Source organism: Clytia hemisphaerica, unplaced genomic scaffold (genome assembly GCF_902728285.1).
Source record: "Clytia hemisphaerica strain Z4C2 unplaced genomic scaffold, Clytia hemisphaerica genome assembly, whole genome shotgun sequence".
NCBI lineage: Eukaryota > Metazoa > Cnidaria > Hydrozoa > Leptothecata > Clytiidae > Clytia > Clytia hemisphaerica.
The window spans coordinates 936,981-958,429 of record NW_027103587.1 but is presented as its reverse complement, the minus strand read 5'-3'; the positions used below and the strand labels follow the sequence as shown (position 1 = coordinate 958,429).

Here is a 21,449-nt window from a genome sequence, read left to right as displayed (position 1 = left end):
TTATTGGTTTGGAACACTTTAGAACACTTTAAGGTACAAAAATTCAGGGAAAACCTGGGAATGTTTTAATCCGTTAATAATAATAAGGAAAAATAAGGTTCAAATTTACATTTTTAAATTGACCTGGGTCATAAATGATTTAATAAACACCCCCTTCTTCAAAATGTCCCTTCCTCCTCGAATAAACACCCACCTAAAGCCAAAAAAATGATACGATATAAGTTTTAGTTTCCCCAAGTTATCAACTATTATTCCCAGGTTTTCCCTGAATTTTTGTATAAAAGCCTACATATTTTTTTCTGTCTGAACCCTTGTTTTATTGGTTTTGAACACTTCAATGTTAAACCTAGTGGATTAAAGTGTGGAAATAAATTTCTTGGTGAAAATAATTCTTGTCTCCGATTCTTTTGAGGTGTCATTAATAGTAGGATCAAACATTAATACACGCTTTTTTTTTATAAGAATAGTGTACTTTGGTTGAGGGTGAGCATTATTCTTATTTTTCTATTGTTCTAAACAATAGGCTTATTGTTTTAAACCCAAAATCTCACCCTGATATTCTTATAGAAGTTATTCTTATAAAAGAAAAAGCGTGTAGTAGATTCAAAAATGTTTTGTGCCAAATAATAATGTGCACTGAAAACAGAATTAGTCATTCCAATTTTAATTTCAATTTTTTCTATCCTTTTATAGCAAACAAAAGAAAAAAATATTTGATAAATAGAGTGGAATATGGAATCGTAATCACGCCACTGCTTTTTGAATGAAATATTCAAAATAATTTTCAGTAGAAAACACGTTAGTCAGCAGACTCCATAAATCGCAATGGAATATTTGAATGAAGCGATTGTGAATGGTCCAAGGACCTTCGACTTCTTGACTCACTTTAATCATCCACAAGAAAGAAGGCTTGGAACACATTGCATGAAATAATGTTTAGTTAACAAGATGGAGGCTGGCGGTTATTTTTCCAATATTTTAAAATGATTGTGGATATGATAGATGTTGACGATCAGCCCAACCAAATGCTCTCAGGTGAGATTGACTTCTAAATTTCAATTCTTTAAGGATATCTAATTTTGTCTGTGTAATTGTACACGTTTTTTTTGTTTTTTTTTAAGAAACACTTTTAAACCTGAGGCTCAGAATTCCTAAAAAGTAAGAAACATCTAAGAAACATGCTGAGGCTGAGAATGAGAAAAAAACATTTTTTAATTCGGGTTTTTTAAGAACCTTTCAAAAAAAACAAATGTTTTTTCTTCTTTGCATGAAAAATAAGCTGATTATTTCAAAAAGTTTAGAAACATGTAAAAAACATTAAAGGCTCAAAAGGTCGATTTCTTAAGAAACATTGAGGCTGCTTGGTAAAACAAGTTTTTTAAAAAAAAATGTTGTTTTTACCCCTTCGTTAAAACTGTGAAGGTCCTTCTTAAAGATTTTCAATATGCTGGAATTTCGACCTGACGAGAAGTCGCTGACATATCGGCCGGATCACTAAAAGCGAGCGTAGCCGGCTGCCAATCCGCTATGAAATATCAGATAACTAAGGTACATCACTTTCTTAGACCACGTTCACACGCTCCGGATCCGTTTCACTCCGAAACGAAATGAAGCCATTCTATTGGTTAAATTCATTTCTTACGTCACTTCTAACCAATAGTATTCATAGCAATAGGTTCATTTTGTTTCGGAGTGAAACGGAAAAGTGGGAAGAGGAAGTCTGGTCAGATTTTAATTAGATACGCACGTTTACACAATATTTTTGATATGCGAAAGTTAAGATTACCTTATCGGGAAAACTTCGTCGGGGAAAAATATTCGTCACTTGCTGGTAGTTGGTAAACACATTAAGGCCGGGGAAAATTTTCGTCGGGGAAAAATATTCGTCACTTTTCCCCGACGAAGTTTTCCCCTATAAGGTACGTCATTTTCCCTATCGGAAGCACCCGAAAACCTTGAATGTTACTAACAATAGCAACACAGGGGTCAAATTCTGGTGTTCTCGGGTGTTTCCGATATAAAAAATGACGTAATCTTGACTTAAGCATATCAAGAATTGAACTTTTTGTTGAAAAAATGTTTGTCTTTTTCTCTGAAATATTATTCTGCTTTACACGTTTTTTTGTAAGAACATCCAAACTTTTTGAAGCCTTCTTAACTTACAAAACATGATTGTATTCTGCTTCTGAAGATTTCTAAACCAATCAAAGACAAGCGCGGGAAACTGTTCGAGGGCTTCTCTATACTGGAGTCTAGAAGATAATTAAAACCCTGTTTCTTTCACTTTCGTTTTCAAGCAAAAGGGAACGCGATTTTGAATGTTTTGGCTGAACAACCAGGTCAGATAATTCCATTGGACACACCCATTTAGAGCAGAGCGTGGTGTGGTGTGGGCAGAATGTATGATCTGTAATGAGATTAGTTTAACTCGAGCCAAAGTGTGTTTGTAATGGTTTTGAGGATTGAAATTCTGAGCCTGAGAGATTTGCTGTCACAATGATTATAAAATTACAAGAAAATCTACGTAAGATTTAGATAGGAATAAAATGACGCTAAATTTTAATCAAACAAGGTAAAATCATATTCAGAGAGTGTTCGATAAACCAACCAGGAGTAGAGCTAAATGACGCTAAATTTTATATTTTATTTGATTTGGCCTTTCAAAAATGCATGCCATTTAAGTTACAATTCTACAAATATGTATGTTTAGGGATTAATTTTATTGACGGAAAATTCTATTTGATATTTAGATGAACTGTTTCATCCTAGTCTTCTCCCACTCCTGCTTGTCACTGTGTCAATAGAACCCTGCGTTAGAGTGCTTTATCACTTTAGCGAATGAGGTATTTTGTTTCTTTTACACTCCTCCGTCGATGATTTTTAGAGAGTCATGTGTGTCAATAATGATACTGTATCGCATTTAGGATTTAATGATGTTCGACTTAAGTTTTTTGAGATGTTGGCTTTGATGGTTCAATGCTTTCTAGGAGTTTACCATTTTTATGTTCTCCATATTTAAGATTAGATTTTAAACGGCCTGCTAAGAATATGGAAAGTTACGTCTTCGTTTAAAAGAATCAGAAGTTCTTGATATTCGGAAACGGAAACACACGAAAAACACCGGGCTTCTGGCACCAGTTTCATTGTTTAAATTCAAAACTGGTGGCAAACGCTCGGTGTTTTTCCGGTGTTTCTGTATAAAAGATTACGTCATGATTATCAAGAATAGCCATTTGGTCCTTAGGGAAATGATTGTAAAGTCAGTCGGAAAGTTCGAAAATGAAACTATAACAGAACAGAGTAACAAAACAGCCATTTTAATATTTTTGTTCTTCACAACCTAGAGTGTCATTTTTTATATGGGATGGGTTTTTTAAAAATTATCTAAAACATATGATTCAAATCTCTCTATAATTCGAACGAATTTGACTTTTCGTTTGAGGTCGAATTAGCGAGAGTTTACTGCAGTGTTTTTTGTTACATTTTTCTCTTCAATTAGAGACTCACTTGTATTGTCATTTCTTGAAATGAGAATAACTTTGGAGTAGCAAAAATAATTTGCACAGTATTGCTGAAAGGTTTAAGTACAGATTCAATGAATTAGCATTCTCTCGTTAAATGCAAAGTGAGCCATTTTGTCAACAAACTTATTGCATCTTTGATATCATATCATTTTTTACATCAAGCAATGGTTAGCAATGGTTGATTTTGATGTTTTTAAGTTTGGATTTGAAAGTCCAGTCTAAATCTTTTTGTAGTTGTTACATTTTTTGAGCGAGCAGGTTAGACTTGTTATCATAAATTTGGTACTTTTACTTAGCTAGGTGATTTTAGATTCTTTCCGAATTTCGATTCCTCGAATAGGATGGCTACAGTGCGTACCATAGTTTAGCTTTCTCTGAAATTTGACCTGTGGCGACGGACTATGATAATTTTATCGCGCATATCTCAATGACATTGCTATTCAAAGAACGAAAATGGAGAGTACGTATCCTCATCTAACCACGCGGCTCGTATGGTTTTCATACAAGCCCCAGATTGAAAGTAAATTTTATTGTCAGATTTCAAAAAATATGCCGCGTGAAAACAAAGAAAGCGCTTTATTCAATCCGTCATGCTAAAAGTTTTGAGCTTCACTTTTCTTGCTTGAGAATGGTTAAAGATTTCTCTCGAGCTCTTTGGGCTTTAAACTCAATACACCTTTTCGACCGTAGTCGTGTGGTCAGGCGCGTGCCACTTAATTATTTAATTATCCCCCTAAACTCGATCAAATCCTTTTTTGACAGATTTTTCTATTGTCTATAGGTGCGAAAAAAGGACTGGGACGGTTCAAGTGGGATAAAGTGGACAAAAAATTCCCGCGCGGCAATTGGCGGCTACGGTCGAAAAGATGTATTCATTTCTCTCTTCAGAAAAAAACGTTAAAAGCATCTGAACTTATTTCATGGGTGACTTTATTTTTGATTCATTGCCTAATCAATTGTCACTCCCATCTTGTTTTCGTAGAGAAACTATTAACCCATTTATCTTTTTCGAAATGTTTTCGAAGTTTTGCAATTAGAGGTACGTTTTTTTATAAGAACAAACTATATAAGAACATAAGGCTTCGATGGCAAAAATGTTAAGAACAAGTTAAGAACATTTTTAAGGCTTCAAACTTAAAGAGTTAAATCCCTAAAAAATTTTGAATGTTCTTATATAAAAGAAAATGTACATTTGGTTAGACCTTAAAACTTCTATGGCTTCAATAATGAAGGAAACATTTTCGTAGGTTTGCAAAAGTTTCATGATCAACATGATAGCGTATGAATATGTAGTTTACGAAATCTTGTCACGTCGATGTGAAAATATTTTGATTTAATAAAAATTAAAGATATCGGAGACTTTAATATTTAATTATAATGACAGTATAATGTTTGTTGTGATCAATTAGCCAATTAATGAAAAACACAGATGAAGTCTCAAGGATTATGTTTTGATTGTTTGTTTTGAGTATGTTTGTTTGTGATCTGAATGGATAAGAGGGAGCTTAGAACTTCGAGATAAGTTAAGCTTTATGGTAGGAAGGGTTTTGAGATTTTTGTTTCGATAAAAACGAAACCTTAAAGGTTTTGTATTTAAATAAGAGTGATATCTTCTGCTTACTCATCAATTTCAATTCACAAGCTTTTTCACATTGAAAGAGAGAGAAAAAAACATTTTTTGCTCATATCAGCATAATATAACAATAGACAGACACTGCGCTGATATGAAATATGTGTCTGGTATGAAACGGGAACACTTATGTAAAAATAAAACCTTTAAGGTGGAAACGGTTTGGGTATTTTAGATTATTTTTAATTTATTCTAAGTGTCGTGGTTGTTCTTAAATTGTTCTATCTTTTTGGCTTTTTCCAACCTCATTGTTCTTACAAAATTGTTCTGATAAAAAAAGAGTTTCATTTCCATTTTTCATCTCAATCGTCTCTCCCTATATTTGTTTTAAACATTTAAGAGGACTAAATCTTTGTGCATACAAATTAATTACGTCTGTTTATTTAACATGGCAAGAATGAGAAGATATACACATTTTTTTGTATAAGAACATCCAAAATTTTTAAAGCCTTTGGATGTTCTTAACTTTTTCAGATTTAAGCTTAAAAATGTTCTTAACATGTTCTTATTTTCGCCATTTTGTGGGCAATTTTTGTGCGTTTTAGAGTCCCCAAAGCCTTAAAATGTTCTTAACTTGTTCTTAACATTTTGGCCATCGAAGTCTTATGTTTTTATATAGTTTGTTCTATAATAAAAATGTGTATGTTGTATGATTTTGAAATTAGTAAAATGACTGTAAAACATTTGTTGGGCAAATACAAAAATACGTGCTACAAATTTTCGGAAAAGACTTTCCTTGCAAGAAACATAGGCGGTTTTAGAACACGTCAAACTTATCAGAAGAAGAGATTTGTAATTGTAATTTCATTGTCTTTTAACGAGCGTTACACTCCTTTGCATGTTACCGACGTAATTGCTTCATTGTCCTAAATCCGTCAGTGTAGTAGTGAGAAGCACGGGTACTAGGTTTTTGACACGCCTTTTAATTATTCAATGCTATTTTCAGGGTTGGATTAGATGATTCCGTTATTTTACTCAGTTGTATATTCGTAACTTAAGTGGTGAATTCGCTTGCCTCGTTTTGAAATTATTGCAATGGTGATTAAATCCAAGCGGATTTCATTATGAAAACTACTTCCTATTCATAAAAAATCATTTAATGTCTCAAGGGACATAATCACCATGGTAATTGTTTGAATACGAGGCAAGTGATGTTTGTGACGTAATTTATGAACAGCTCCATTGTGAAGATAATAAAAATGCTTGCTCGAACAAAATTTCCGGTATCAGCTCTTCTTTTTTATGCTGAAGGTTTGAAGCGAAATATGGATTTTAAAGTTTTTCACGAAGATTTATTTAGGTGAAAGTGATTTTGGCGATCGAAAAATTTAGTGCCTTGAAGTAACTTCAACATCTAACGAACTTGTTCACTCATTTTTCGTTTTCATGAATATGTTGTAGCCCAGTTGGCACACAACTTTGTTTCAACGTTTATTCAATGTTCACAACGTCCATATAACTTTAGATGAACGTTGAAACAACGTTGTGTGCCAGCTGGGAGATAAAATGTGGAGTTTTTCCCTTTTTCATAAGTTGTAGTTTTTGTAAGTCTAAGGTTTCAAATTGATTACGCGGATCTTGGGGCTGAGGTATAGTGGTCATTGACCTTGGCAAGTGATTGAACCTTTGCCCGGGTCAACCAATCCCATGTTAGGGGAATTGGGTAGTCAGTTCAAGATGCTGACGGGGCGCTAATCGAAAGCATCTATAGTTGCGATAATTGGCCTCAAAGCCTCCTGCGACTCAACCAGACAGAAATTGAATTTGGTTCTCATTTCATTTCTAGCCTGTCTATTTTTTTTCAGCTCATAGGTTACGGTGATTTGAATTGAAAAGTTTGACTTTCGGAGTTTCCCGTAGCCATAGTTTTGCTTCGAATACCTATTAATTGTATACCTTTTGACGTGAAATTTAACTTAGATTTAAGATGGCTTATGGCTTATGTTAATTCTGGAGTCTTTGAATCTCATGGGTGACTCATATTTTATGTATTTAATTTTTTTTATTTCAGATAGAAAATACAATAAACTTTTTGCGTATTAAGAAACTAATTAGGCACGTATGAAAAAAATTGGAAGGCCGATAGTCTCAGGATTTGACAACCCAACAAAGTGTTCACCGACAACCTCGCTTCATCCTTTTGTATTTCAGAAAGTGACTAAAAGCTGAAATAACCTTTTCTAACGTGCTTCAGAACATCTAGAATATCTGTATATAATTTGTTATGAACATCATGGGGAAACAGATGTCAGATTTCGAACTTATTCTTCTAATTCTGACGTCATTCACCTTCGTGTGTGGTTTGGTCGGTAATTTATTCATCTCCGTCATAATTATTCGTCAAAAACGTATGCAGACCATTACCAATTGGTTCGTTTTTAATTTATGCGTATGTGATTTATTCATTGTTTTGATTGTTATTCCATTCAATACAATTATTCCACATATGGACTGGCCCTTCGGTGAATTCACCTGCCAGTATGTTCAACCCATACTTGAGATGTTCGCTGGTGTTTGCGTCCTGACACATACATCATTAGGCGTGGCACGCTTCGCGGTCCTTAAAAGTGCGCTTACAGGCCGCACAATCAAAATAAAGCACGTTCGAATAACACTTGTTTTGGTATGGCTTGTACCCTTTCTTATAATGGCTTTGCCCCTGATGCCCGGCCTCTTGGGGCCGGGACCTGGTTTAGTGGTACAAGGAGGACAACTCTATTGTTTAATGCGAATCCCAGATCCAGACAGGGACTTTGGCTACGAGTTGATCAAGTTCTTTTTAACTTATGTTTTCCCTATGCTATCGACCGGATTCGCGTACTTCAAAATCAACCGGATTGTATCAAAAAACGTTAAACAGATGTACGGACATATGTCGGAATTTGATTTACAAAATCGACGAAATAAAAGCCGACGTATGAACAGAGCATTAATGACCATGTTTTTAACATTCGGAGCTTTAACGTTACCAATTCATATTTATTTCTTCTTGTTTACTCAAAAAATTGTACCAGATGACCCTGAATATATGAAATTTTTGAACTTTCTGTTGGCTCTCTTTTACGGACAAGTTGTCACAAATCCTTTCGTGTTATTTTACATGAGTGAAGAATACCGTAAGGCACTGTATACTCTACCATTTTGGATTTGTCGACCTCGTATGATGCGAAGGTTGTCAGTGACAACAACAACAACATTGCATAAATTTCAAGAAAAAATTAAAGCAAGACGTAAATCGAGCTCCTCTCCTTGGCACGAAGATTCGCCTTTAACGGCCTCGGCCCACTCCCGTCGCAAGTTTTCGACGCCACTCTTGCTAAGGAAAGAAAGTGACGTCATTGGATTGAGCCATCAAGGATCTCCGTTATTGAACAACAACAGTTTATCTAACGGCTACGTTCCGTTAGACGCTTTTATGCCTGTTACTTTACCGAACGAAGTTATCAACGAAGAAGTCAATTTACAGAGCAGTTTAAGCGATCAATCACAGAACGAAAATCTTAGTGAAGGATCAAGAGATTCATCTCCAGAATGCATTTCGACAGACCCAGAAACCATGACAACAGAAGAAAACGGAAGTGATGAACTTCTAACGTTAGATTTAATGGAAGAATTAAACAAAGCGAAACAATTGCATGACCTTATCACAAGCACGCCCGTTTCCACCAAAATAGACACTGAAAACCCGCCCTTGCAGCCTGTGGCGGCTTATTATGATGACGGAAGTCTACTTTGCTTTTACGATACAAAAGTGGATCCAATTTTCCCTTTGAATAATTTTGATGATGAGCGAGAAACAAATATTTGAATCTGAGATATGGTTTACGCAAGGCAACTTTATTTCACTTCATAACCGATAAACCAGCGCAGTTATATAGTCGTTACTTCTATTTTATATGCATTATACAAATTCTCTGTAAAACCTACTCTAATAATCTTTCGAAATATGATTTGTATATAAATTTTCAAATAATCTTAAAATTATGTTTATCTCGTTGTAATTTCTTTCCCTACACCAAATACCCTGAGTATCAGAGGTTAAGTTTTCAAAGAATATATTAACCTCTGAAGACCAATAATAGAAATTATCGCGCTTGTGTCAATCTAATCACTGTAGAAAAAATCAAAGATGAAGAGCAAATATTACCATATAAATGTCTAGCAGACTGTATCAGTATGCAGTTTACTATTTACGAATACCTCCAAGTGTATAATTGAAATGAGTTCCTTTCAAAAGTAATCTTTTACATGATCCCCAAATGTATAACAGTAATTACTAAACTTTCAATTATGGAAATGTCACTTTAATTGAATCGAAATAATAGACATACTTTATGTTATGATTCTCTATCACTGACTCTTTTAAAAGAGCATTGATGACTTTTTTAGTTGGGTTTTCAACGACGGGAATAAAAATATCAACTTTGAACTTTATCCAAGATCTTGGATGGTCGTCATGGTTACTTTTCTCTGCGTTGATTGCGCGCTGAATAGAATCTGGATTGGTCGGCACAGCGTCGATATATGATTTCAACCTGTGCTTTTCACGGTATACACCAAACGATTTTAAACCTAGGACTTTGGCTAGGACCCCTTTTTACAGACCCGGTAGGGCTTTTTCAGCCAGTCTGAAATTCGATGGGGATCGAACATTTATTTATGACTTGGGATTTCAATTTCATTGTTTACAAGTCAGAAAACCAATTTGGTATTGAAGAATAGCAATATTTTGCAGTGAGAATTGGTTTATTTTATTTTTTCCACTGGGACTATATTTTGGCTAGTTTTTTCCAGCTTATGAGGGGTTCCCACCGGTCTGTGAGAAGGGGGATTTTGGGTAGGCTAAGAATGTTTATGTTTCATTTTGTTTACGAGGATCGTATTGCTTGTGGTGAAAAATGTATTTTGGTCGAAATGCATTTATCGACAGTTTTTAACCACAAAATTAATTTGCACTTTGTACCATTTGGTTTCTGTGCGAGTTGTTCAAGTTACAAATAACCTAAAGGAATTTGCCCTGTCCTGGAGACCTGGAGCAAGCTAAAATGGCCTTGAAGTGCATTAAATTTTAAAATCGTACCAAATGCGCAAATACTTTTTCCAAACATGCTTTCACAAGATAATTTTTCTTGTCACTCAGAATAGATTATATTTTACAATGAAGTGAGTACAGTCGCTCTCATGTTGTCTACTGACCAGCCACCAGAACCGTTGAAAAACCAACGGATCCGGCGAGACTCGAACTAACAACCATGCCATTCGCTGGCATTAAATTTTGAACCAAAAGGTAAGTAGACCCTTGCACTCATTCCGCTAGGTTTTCGAAGAAAAAGTCGTTACAGTATCACGCTTTACACACTTTTCGCCTTTCCACTTTGAATTTTAGCCCTTCACAACGATCACACGTCAGCTAAACCATCCATTCAAAAATCTAAAATTACCAAAGCTCAAGGGTCACACGGATTAGAGCATACTTTCTATCTTAAACGTTCTTATGACGTCTATTTTGTGTTTTGTTATGAACGTTGTATAGCAGCCTGTATGGATTCCTATCTGTTTACGTTTTCAGTTTGTTTGTAAGCTTATTATGTTTTTGCGCGGTAAATAATGTTATAGTGAGATTGCACTGGTGTCCCTTTTCGAAAAATGAGCGCCAACTACAATATTACACCTATACTGTAGTGCTGTAGCATTCTTACTCTCAGGTAGCTTATAGCCGGGGGGGGGGGGTTGGAATAAAAATGTCTTGGGTGGAAAATTTTTCAAAATCAGGCAGATACAGCAGATTTAGGGCAAAAGCAAAGGAAATTTCAAAAACATTTTCCCAAAAATTAATAAGCGGGGCGGGGGTTGGAATAAGAATGTCCTGGATGGAAAATTTATGAAAAATTAAAAAAATAATTAGCGGGACGCTTATTAGGTACCCGAGAGTAATTGTGTTACGTAATGCTTTTAATAAAACGATTATATACCTCGAAAAGGATTTTAGACTCTTTATTATTTGAATATTTTTTCAATAACAACGAAATAGGGAAGACTACAGTCTCCTGAATTTTGGGGTAAAACATAATTTCTAGAAAATTCCTTTGCATCCAAACCTTGTACGGGAGACACAAAATATCAAGTGGTCTTAAGTGAGAAAATCTTTTGCTTTTTGCAAGTAGGAATTTTGAATTTTTTCGCTCAAAGTTCGAAAATCCAATAAAGACTTTCAAGTTTTTTATTATCACTCCCCCAAGTGGAAACAGAAGTTTAATGAACCTTCTCTGGGGACGAAGTGTCAGTTTCTTCACAAGCAGGGAGAATTTTTGGTCTTGACCCCCATCTATGATGCTCCAATCGGAACTGTTTCATGGGAGTGTATGGGCGGGACAACTTCATGCATCAATAAAGTAATTGTAGAGAAAATACGATTCACAATTCAAAACACGTGTTGATTGAGATGCTACATGGAGTCGTTTATAATGCGTGTAATACAGTAGTAGAGGCGTTATATGATAATACGATTATTGTTACGGGATTTAGTTTGTATAAAACTATAAAGTCTGTATAAACTAAAATTGTTCCCTCCATTACTTTTTGCTTTATTTTTACTATATGTCTGAATTAGTCGTTTAGCTTGCTAGACCACTGTGATGCGAGACTCATTCACATGAGACGACTTCATTCACCATGAGTACACGTTTTTTATAAGAACATACTATGTAAGAACACAAGGCTTCGATAGCCAAAATATTAAGAACATGCTGATAAATTAAAGCTCAACCCCGGGGGGGCACTGCTTGCGGACTGACGGTATGTGCGGGCCAAAAATCGGTTTTTAATTGCACCCTTACAGGCAAAAAAATCGGGAAAGACCCTTAGAGGCTTTCCCCCAAATTTTCACCCTTTCGTGCAAGAATGGTCAAAATTCTAGCATTTTTTGGCAAAATATCTAGATTTTTCAAGAATTTTCTGAAAATTCTACCCTTACAGTGCATCTATAGTTTTTTCCGACTTACAGATTTAAACATCTTAGAAAAGGTACTTTAGGGGCACAACCCGTCGGTCATTTTGCCCAGCTGCCCCCCCCCCCCCCCCCCCCCGAGTCTAAAACATCCAATTTCTTAGGAAAATGGACAAAAATACTCAAAATGGGGAGAATGAGAACATGCTGAGAACTTTTTTAGCTAAAATTTCAAAAGGTTAAGAACATCTGAAGGCTTCAAAAAATTTGGATGTTCTTACAAAAAGAAATGTGCAGGAGGTGGGATTTTTAAAGTGATGTTTACATAAAAGGTAGCCAGAATATTGTTTGGACTGTGACCGTACTTTAACAACACTATCGCGATTGTGAAATCGATGATGTTGTTTTGGTATGTGTTCGCTAAGGTTACTTATAAGAAACCTCCAAAATTGTCGAGGTTTTTAGATCTTAACTGTCTGAGTTTTAATCCTAAAGATTTCTTAAAATGTTCTTGATTTTAGTTTTATGAGTAATTTTGCGCAATTTTCTAAGATATTGGGTGTTTTTTTAGAGTCTGCATCAAAATAGTGTTCTCAAATTATTCTTAATATTTTGACCATCGAAGCTTATATTGTTTGTTCGTTCTTATAATGTTATATAGTGTATTGAATGAAGCACTTCTCCATGGTTGAAATTGTTTTTATTGTACTAATTTTTGTTTCTTAAAAGTTAGCGTAGACAGGAGGGGCGCAAAATTTGTGTAGGAGAGCAGATTTTTATGACACGGTAATTATCTTATTTTTGTGTCATAAAAATCTGCTCTCCTACACAAATTTTGCGCCCCTCCTGTCTACGCTACTGAAAAGGACTTTGTCCATTCAAGTCAATTCTGAGGGTATTGTCGTCGTGGATTAATCTAGAAAACAACAATTCTGGTTTCACGTTTTTCACGTTCAGTTCAGGATTCATTGATAGAAAACATTCGCCAATCACGTGGTCAATTTAACCTAAACCATGTTATTGCTCAAAGATACAAAGCTAATCAGAGGCCTTGTCACGAGCCTTTTTAAGGCGGGGTAGGGGGCGTTGCGAGTTGGCAAAAAACATTGACCTTTTTTGAGGAACTTTTCTCAAATTTGTTCTTTCAGGCGTAGAAGCTTGTGTATCAACAAAGTCAAGCCTTCCTCCTGTCCCCTCCCTAACGAATTAAATCAGATTTATAAACCCTAGAGCTAGATTATCTATAAACCTCAATTGAACTGTCAAAAACTTGCGACATATGAATTAGCCTGCAAAAAACTTTCCACCTTCCTTTTACCTTTCCAGGGTGTCTTAAAAGAAATTTTGAGCAATAGATTATTTTGTTTCACACGATTAATTTGTAATGGAACATTCTACAGTATCAAAATATTCCCACTTTCATGGCGGCAGAGATACGCCTTTATCAACTAAGGTGGATTGCCTCTAGATTTAAAAAGTCATTAAAAATAAGTGGGAAATTCCAAATTCCACTCATTCGCGATGAAAAGAAACGTCCTCTTGAGCGATGTTTCTGAGAAGGCCGATATTTTCAACTCTTTTTTTGATAGCCGATGAAAAATCTTTCACTGACTTCAGGCTAAATGATCTTGAATTTGACGAAGAAAAAATCAAGTCGATCATTAATAAATGAATGTAAACAAGGCCCATTGGTGGGATCTTTCCTCATCACATCACATCTCATTTACTTTTTCCTTAGTTTCTACAAAGCCTATTACTTCTGGCGATATAACTTAAGTTGCTGGCAGAACACTACACCAGATAAGTAATAGGACATGATGTTTATGTAAGTTCAAGTAATGAAGCTCCCGATCGTTTTGCGAGAATGTCCTAATCTTTAACAGGGAGACGAATATTGATATTAATAAACTGTCAATCACTCGGTTAAAAGATGAACTCTACTATAAATACCACTTAATGCCATGCGGCGCACACATATTTCGCAATTTTTACAAAAAATAATGATGATGATTTCGAGAGTTGTTCGAGTAATTTGTCTCCTTTTTCAAAAGCTCCTCAACGATTTAGCGTATCTCGTAAAACCACAACCTTTCCAACACTGTTGTTTTCTTCATAAACAAACGGTTTATAAAAGCCCTTAACAAAAACACTTACTCAAAGGTATATCTTGGCTCTTGGCTTCGAGTACGCCTTGCCACTGAGCTCTATAATGAAATGTGGAATGGGCTAGACGTTGTTTTGTAAAGGCGTTAAGGCTATGAGTATTTCATTGGTGAGAAAACAGCATCATAATAATTGTGTACAAGTCTACAATTCGGTTTAGAGTACCATACCGTGCCAATGATTTGAAGCGCCTTATCTTTAACAGAGCAAGAATTAGAAAGGTCTTGTACGCATTTCTTTATAAGAACAAACTATATAAGAACATAAGGCTTCGATGGCCAAAAATGCTAAGAACAAATAAAAAACATTTTAATGCTTTGCGGACTCGAAAACACCCGATCTTTTAGGAAAATGGGTAAAAATGGTCACAAAATGGCGAAAATAAGAACATTTTAAGAAAATCTTTAGGCTTAAAGTCAAGTACATTCGAAGGCTTCAAAAATTTTGGATGTTCTCATAAAAAATGTGTACGCCTTCTAATCTTGATTTTGAAGTTCGGTGTATGTTTTCTTTGTGATAGTCAATTTTGATTGGTTCATTTTGCTTTGAGAGATCTTGGTGTAGTCAATTTTGATTGGTTCATTTTGCTTTGAGAGGTTTTGATTGGTTCATTTTGCTTTGAGGTCTTGGTGTATTTCAAAGCCGTTGCATGGATATCAATTAAAAGAGAGACGAATGTGGTCTGTGGTTGTTCTATATAGTATAATAATTTTCCATGGTGAATATTGTTTTGCTTTTATACAGGGCTGAGTGAATATTGCTAAAATCCATAAAATCTGTCTCAATATAGTCTGCAACGGTTATAAAAAAAGTTTTAACTTTCGATAGAAAATGAATTAGATAGCAGTTTTGTGCTCGTTGAAAAGATATGTAAGAGAGGAATATTTCCAAATCTATATTCAAAAATATTTATTTCACTTGAAAGATATAGTCGACAGTTTATCACGGTTTGACTTGAAAGATCATCAAAAAACAAAACAAAAAGAGTGCATTTTATATACCAAACAAAACGTTTTAAGCTGTTTTTTTTGACTCGATAAATAATCTTAGAAATTTCTTTACAGTGATAACGTTCTAAGATTGAAAATTTTCCGATATAAAATGGTTATCATAACATTGTTCTACAAGAAATTGTTTTTCTTCTACAAAATTTTTCATCTTCCGAATTTTTTCTTATTTGATGATATTCCACTCATGATTTTGCTTTCAACAAGAACAAACCCGCCATCTATATATTCAAAAATTGCAACCTTTTTGTCTCCACTTCGGATTATAATGAGACATAATTTAGTTCGTTATGAGTTTATGCATATTTGTCTTTTTTTGGAACAACTCTTACATAAAAATTGAGACAATAAAAGCGCAGCAAGTACCAAACCAAAAACAAAAATCTTACATAATTCTTAAATTTGAAACTTATCTGTGTTGTTGAATTCGTACCAAACAGATATATATAGACCACATTAAACCGCCATACGCTTTTTTATAAGAACGTAAGGCTCAATGGAAAAATATTAAACAAGTAATAGGACAATTTTAACTCTTTGCGGACTCCAAAAAGCATCCGATTTTTAAGGAAAATTGGACAAAAATTCTCATCAAATGGTGAAAATAAGAACATGTTAGAAACATTTTAGGCTTGAAAATCAAAAGATTAAGAACATCCAAAAGGCTTCAAAAATTTTGGATGTCTTATTAAAATAATGTGTAGTGCTGTAACTTTAGCACCCTCTCTCAAGCAAGGAATCGCGCGATTGAATTCCATATAAGAAACAGATAAACTCTGAATGTTTTTGTAGGGTCAATAAATGACGTCATCAACACTTACTTGTATTATTACAGTTGTTTAAATGCAGAATCTTTCATCTATTCGCTGTCTGTTCTGTAGTTTGAAAAAGCGTGGGTTGGAAGTCGGTTGTTTGTTTGTATGTGGATGATCGTATTTTTACGTAGTGGGTTTTTAGTTGAAGTACTCAAAATGTATATGAAAGGGGTCTGCATTTTTAGCCTTGAATATTCTGCTTGATAATTGGGATGCTTTTCATCCAGGTCAGTTTCGACTAATGTTCGCAAAGTCCATATAACGCCAATCAAACGTTAAAATAGCATTACCTCTCGGTTGGGTATGTTGTAAAGTTTTCCAATGAAAGAAGTATTTTACCCCAAAGGACGATTACCTCAAAGATCTGAACAGGTCTGTGATACAGGGGTGTATTTCTTTTTTGTAGGTCTTTCCAAACTTTGAAAATGCAAAGAAATAGGTTTTTAATCTTGGAGCATATCAAAAGATACCTTCTTTGGGAGTGGGTTCTAACACTAACTTCGGCGTTCTTCTTTTATCTCATAAGTAGCATCGCTTTCTTAGCTAGAAAAAGGAAAATTATTCAAGATGTTTGTCTCTCTAGTGTTAGTCAAACCACTGCAAACTATTAGAACAAACTATGTAGAACATAAGGCTTCGATTGCCAAGATGTTAAGAACAAGTGGAGAATATTTTAAGGCTTCGTGAAATCGAAAACAGCAAATCTCTTATGAAAATGGACAAAAATACTCACAAAATGGGGAAAATAAGAACATGTTAAGAACATTTAAGGCTTAAAACTAAAAAATTTAAGAATATCCAGAAGGCTGCAAACATTTTGGATGCTCTAATAAAAAACGTGTATATACCTGCTGAAATCCACCCCTCGACCTCCCTCGCCACTCCTGACATCCACTTTTAATTCGTGACAGGAATTCACACGTGAAGTACAGGAAAAGAAAAAAAAGTTTTTTAATACAAACGCAACTGTGATAATATGATGACTTTAGATTTACGTTTTTATACCCTTGTTTATTTGTTCGTTTACCATTTCTATCACACGAAAGAAAAGTGACATTCGCTCACAATCAATACACGGGCTGCAAAATTATATCAATGCAGTCAAAACATGTATTTTGCAACCTGTGTATTCGAGCTAAAACTCTAGCTGAAGTTCGAACACTCCATTAAAGTTGTCTTCAGCAGTTTTTACCCCTTTTTTCGTTTATCAATTACACGTTTTTTTTTATAAGAGCAAACTATATAAGAATAAAGGCTTCGAGGCCCAAAAATTTAAGAACATTCTAAGAACATTCTAAGGCTTTGGAGACTTAAAAACATGCATTTTCTTAAGAAATTACATCAAAATGCTCAAAAAATGCTGAAAATAAGAACATTTAAGAAATTTTTAGGCTTCAAATCCAAAAAACTAAGAACATCCGAAGGCTTCGAAAATTTTTGAAGTTCTTATAAAAAAAAAAACGTGTATGCAAGTTAATTCTTTAAAGTCCTTGATGAAAAATGTTTTGCGATCAATGAATAAAGAACGAAGTGCTGATATTCGAGCTTCAGAGTTTTGTTAAACCTGTTCAACAGGTCAAAATTCTGCCTCAAATTTTTATGATATTTACAGTAGGGTTAGTATGGTTTAAGCAACAATTCGAATTACAGGCAGCTGACTCAACAACTTAACAAACAAATTAAGTCTTGGAATTTTTTTTGGCACTAGTTCCGTTGGACTTGTTGTTTTTTCTTTGTTTTTTCGTTTTTAACCAATTAATTTTTGAAGCCTTCGGATTCTCAATTCTCTTTTGAGTTTTAAGCCTAAAAATGTTCTTAGCATGTTCTTTATGTTCTTATTTTCACCATTTTGAGTGTAATTTTTGTCCATTTTCCTAAGAAAATAGGTGTTTCAGGTTCCAAAAAGCCTTAAAGTCCTTAAAATGTTCTTAACTTGTTCTTAACATTTTGGCCATCGAAGCCTTGATCTTATATAGTTTTTCTTACTGTATATAGTTCTTTATAGTTTGTTCTTATAAAAAACGTGTACCCTTTCTTCTTAAATTGACACTTGATTTGCTTAAACTCATTAAAGTCATTTTAAGCTCAGAATCGCTCATTCTTTTGAAGATATCGAGTCAAATTGTTCTTATGAAACCTTCTTATAAAAAAGAGATTGTATCAAGACTGAATGATATGAGCAAATAATCTCTTAAATGCGATCCATTTATAGCAAGTTGAGTTGTTGCTGGATGTTGATTGTAGATTGATTGTCTGGTCAAATATTTCTTAATCTATTTCTATTTCTATTTCTTATGAAAATATTCGGGACGAGATGGAGTTTTTACAAGTTCTTATTTGATTTGGTTAGTTGTTAAACTGTAATAAAACAATAATTTTGCTAGTTTTCCCAAAGAACGCGTCATTTTTATTACTTCAAATGACCAATTATTTAAGTATCTTATAAAAACTCCATCTCATCTGAATTATTCATTTGATCAAAAACTCTGTTTCTTTGCGAATTGAATTATTTGGGCTTGAAAAAAACTTGATTGGATTTAGTAGCAGAAAAGCGGATGAATATGTTGTTGAAATATCTTTACACCTCTGTCTCACAGCCCCGGTGGAACGTTTTTCCTCAGTGGGGATAGAAATTCCTATTGAATTCTCGATGGGGGTGGAAATTCCATTGTTCCAAGGTTAGAAAAATTCAGTGGGGATGGTTTTAGAGTGCAATTTTTAAACATGGAATTTCGAATGGGGACGAAATCAAAGTCAATTTCGCAGTGGGCTGAAATTACAGGGTTTTTCCCACCGGGGACGAAATCTTTGCCAAATTTTACAGTGGGGCTGGGGTCCCAGTGGGTCTGTGACACAGGGGTGTATTTTTTTATACAAACAAAGTATTAGCAGTAGTAAAATTTGCAGTTGTAAAAGCTTGGCTATGTCTCAAAATCCCGCAAATCAGGGAGTTTCTAAACATCGACCACAACCGGCGACCACGACCAGCGACCAGATAAATTTGCGTTATCGAGTTTTTTCCCTTTCTCCAACGTAGAGTGTCTCTCAGTATATAAGACAATGAGTGGTTACTTCAAAGGTCACTTTTTAGTATTCTGAGGACTTTATTAGGAAGTTCTCTACGGCGGAGAGAGAGCAGATAGACTCGATAACTCAATTTATATGGTCGCTGGTCGCTGGTCGTGGTCGCAATTTCTGGTCGATGTTTAGAAACTCCCCGCAAATCTCTTAAAAAGGCGGATACCTCAGATTAGCAGAAAAATTCTTTCATGGTAAGGTTGAGTAATGCTGCTTATCTCTGAAATGAGTCAAAATGAGATTTCTAGAAAAAAGTTCAAAATAAAGAACAACCTCTTCCAAATAAATTTTCTAATGTCAGATTTTCATTTCTTCATTTTCATTACAGAGTGAAGAAGTAAAAGAACAAGATCGCAATTATCCATAATGCTATTGTTCAACCCAGAATGCAAGACGTCTCTTTTCCCGCCACGTGACTATCAAAACATCAAAGACATTTTCCTTCTGACTTTCAACTGCGTGGTAGCCATTTTGAATTTCACGTTAAATTCGCTCGTCATTTTCATGATTATCAAGACCAGACAATACCACAACAAATCTGTCCTTCTGGTCCTCATTTTATCATGCTCTGACGTCATCACTGCGCTTGTCAGTCAACCGCTCATCGTCTACATGTTATACGTCAAATCCTTTTACACCATTTCTTGCAATTTATCGATAACGCTACAGTTCATGTTCTTTTTTTCGCCTTATTTCTCCGTTTTTACGATCGCTTTCATTGTTTACGACCGATATTTACGAATCACTTATCTCAACAAATACGACAAATATATGACGAAATACCGATTCATGTTTGGTGTTTTCTTAGTTTTATGTGCTACCATGTTTCAAAACATCATCGTTGTCATAGCAACATTGAAAGAATCAACAGAATTAGGTGGTTGGGCTGTATTACCTTTAAACGTTTTAACGCTGCTATTCGAATTCACCGCATACACCAAAACCATTTATAAGTTACGACAGTACAAGAAAGAATGCAAGAAAAAGAATTTTCATACGGTAGCCGAGAATTCATTCACACGTTTAGCTGCAGGCTACCTTCTTATGATTCTGATGTTTTTCACACCTTTTATGGTTGTGAATACTGTGTATGCTACATATCCAAAAACCAGCCAATCATATCTCGATATTCAGTACACGTGGTTGATGACGCAAATCCTCTATTGTTTTAACTCTTTCGCAAATGCCGCCATCTTTCTTCGTATAAACCGGAAAGCGAAAGTGGCGTTGAAAATTTTCTTGCAGAGATGTTTGAAAACGAGGCTGGAGCATGCGCAGAAGAGGAATGTCTATCATTTAGGAATGACAACATTGAGAAGAGAGAAAAGTATCTCTTTTGATTTGAATAACAACAATTCGTCTTTTTGTCGCACTGAATCTACAAAATGTTAATGATGAGCAGAATATAGTTCAACCCTTTCGGCAAAACTTAAAGTGCTTCAAATGTAAAACAATGATTTTCGAAGTGTGTTCCGGATGGAAAAATGGGCTGTTCCATTAAAAATTTATTTTTATACTTTTAAGTGACGGTGGACGAACTGTCTTTTACCTCCTGGAAAAGTTATTCCTAGAATAACTATTTACCCCCTGGAAAATGAAAAAAACAGCCCTTTAGACCCCCTGGAAATTCTTCTCAGGTTACCCCCTGGAAATGTTCATCCACCCCCTGTATGGATATAAAACGGAATGGCCCAATCTTTCGAGGCTTTCCTTTAACATGGACATTTGTCTTTCTAAATATGAAACTTTTTTTTCTGGGCAATCAAAACTTTTCCCCTAACTTTTTCAGTTTTCAACGCAATAAGTGAAGAAAATTCAGGGTTCGTTGGCGAGTTGGGATTTTCTGACCTTATCGTAGCAGGTACCTATGATCGTAGTGTGGGTAGTTGTGTGGACCTTTTACAGATATGATCGGGAGTCAAATTTTAGGAAGCAAAAATTGAAATTAACACGAGTTTCTATTGCTAGAAGGAGTACATACACTTACACAGGCAAGAGTAAGAAATATGAAAAGGAAATCAACCGAATAGTCCTGTGATGTTCTCCTTTCTCATCCGAAAGGCGTTTAGAATTCTTTTAACAGCAAAGTGCATTTCTTTATATTTTCATATTATCTTCTTCAAAATTTAATATTTACATCCAAAATTTTATGTGACAATAATAATAAATGTATTATTTTTAAAGAATTGTTTATGTACATTTTTAAAAGAAAACTAAAACGGTATAAATTAAATCAAAATGCTTACAAAATTGATGACAAACCCACCCTGTTTGAAAGAAAATGGA

The 21,449-nt window shown here is 34.8% G+C and overlaps 2 protein-coding genes across 2 annotated transcripts; both read left to right on the top strand.

Moving 5' to 3' along the window:
- Positions 1 to 697: 697 nt before the first annotated feature.
- On the top strand, positions 698 to 21,413 carry LOC136801424 (melatonin receptor type 1B-like). The gene is made up of 2 exons (XM_067058061.1): positions 698 to 1,035; positions 19,492 to 21,413. Exon 2 carries the CDS (start codon positions 19,530 to 19,532, stop codon positions 20,553 to 20,555), a length of 1,026 nt encoding a protein of 341 aa, XP_066914162.1. The 5' UTR covers positions 698 to 1,035; positions 19,492 to 19,529; the 3' UTR covers positions 20,556 to 21,413.
- LOC136801422 (G-protein coupled receptor 54-like) lies at positions 7,275 to 9,171 on the top strand. Its single transcript, XM_067058058.1, has one exon. The coding sequence runs from the start codon at positions 7,379 to 7,381 to the stop codon at positions 8,960 to 8,962; it is 1,584 nt and encodes a 527-aa protein (XP_066914159.1). The 5' UTR covers positions 7,275 to 7,378; the 3' UTR covers positions 8,963 to 9,171.
- Positions 21,414 to 21,449: the final 36 nt, after the last annotated feature.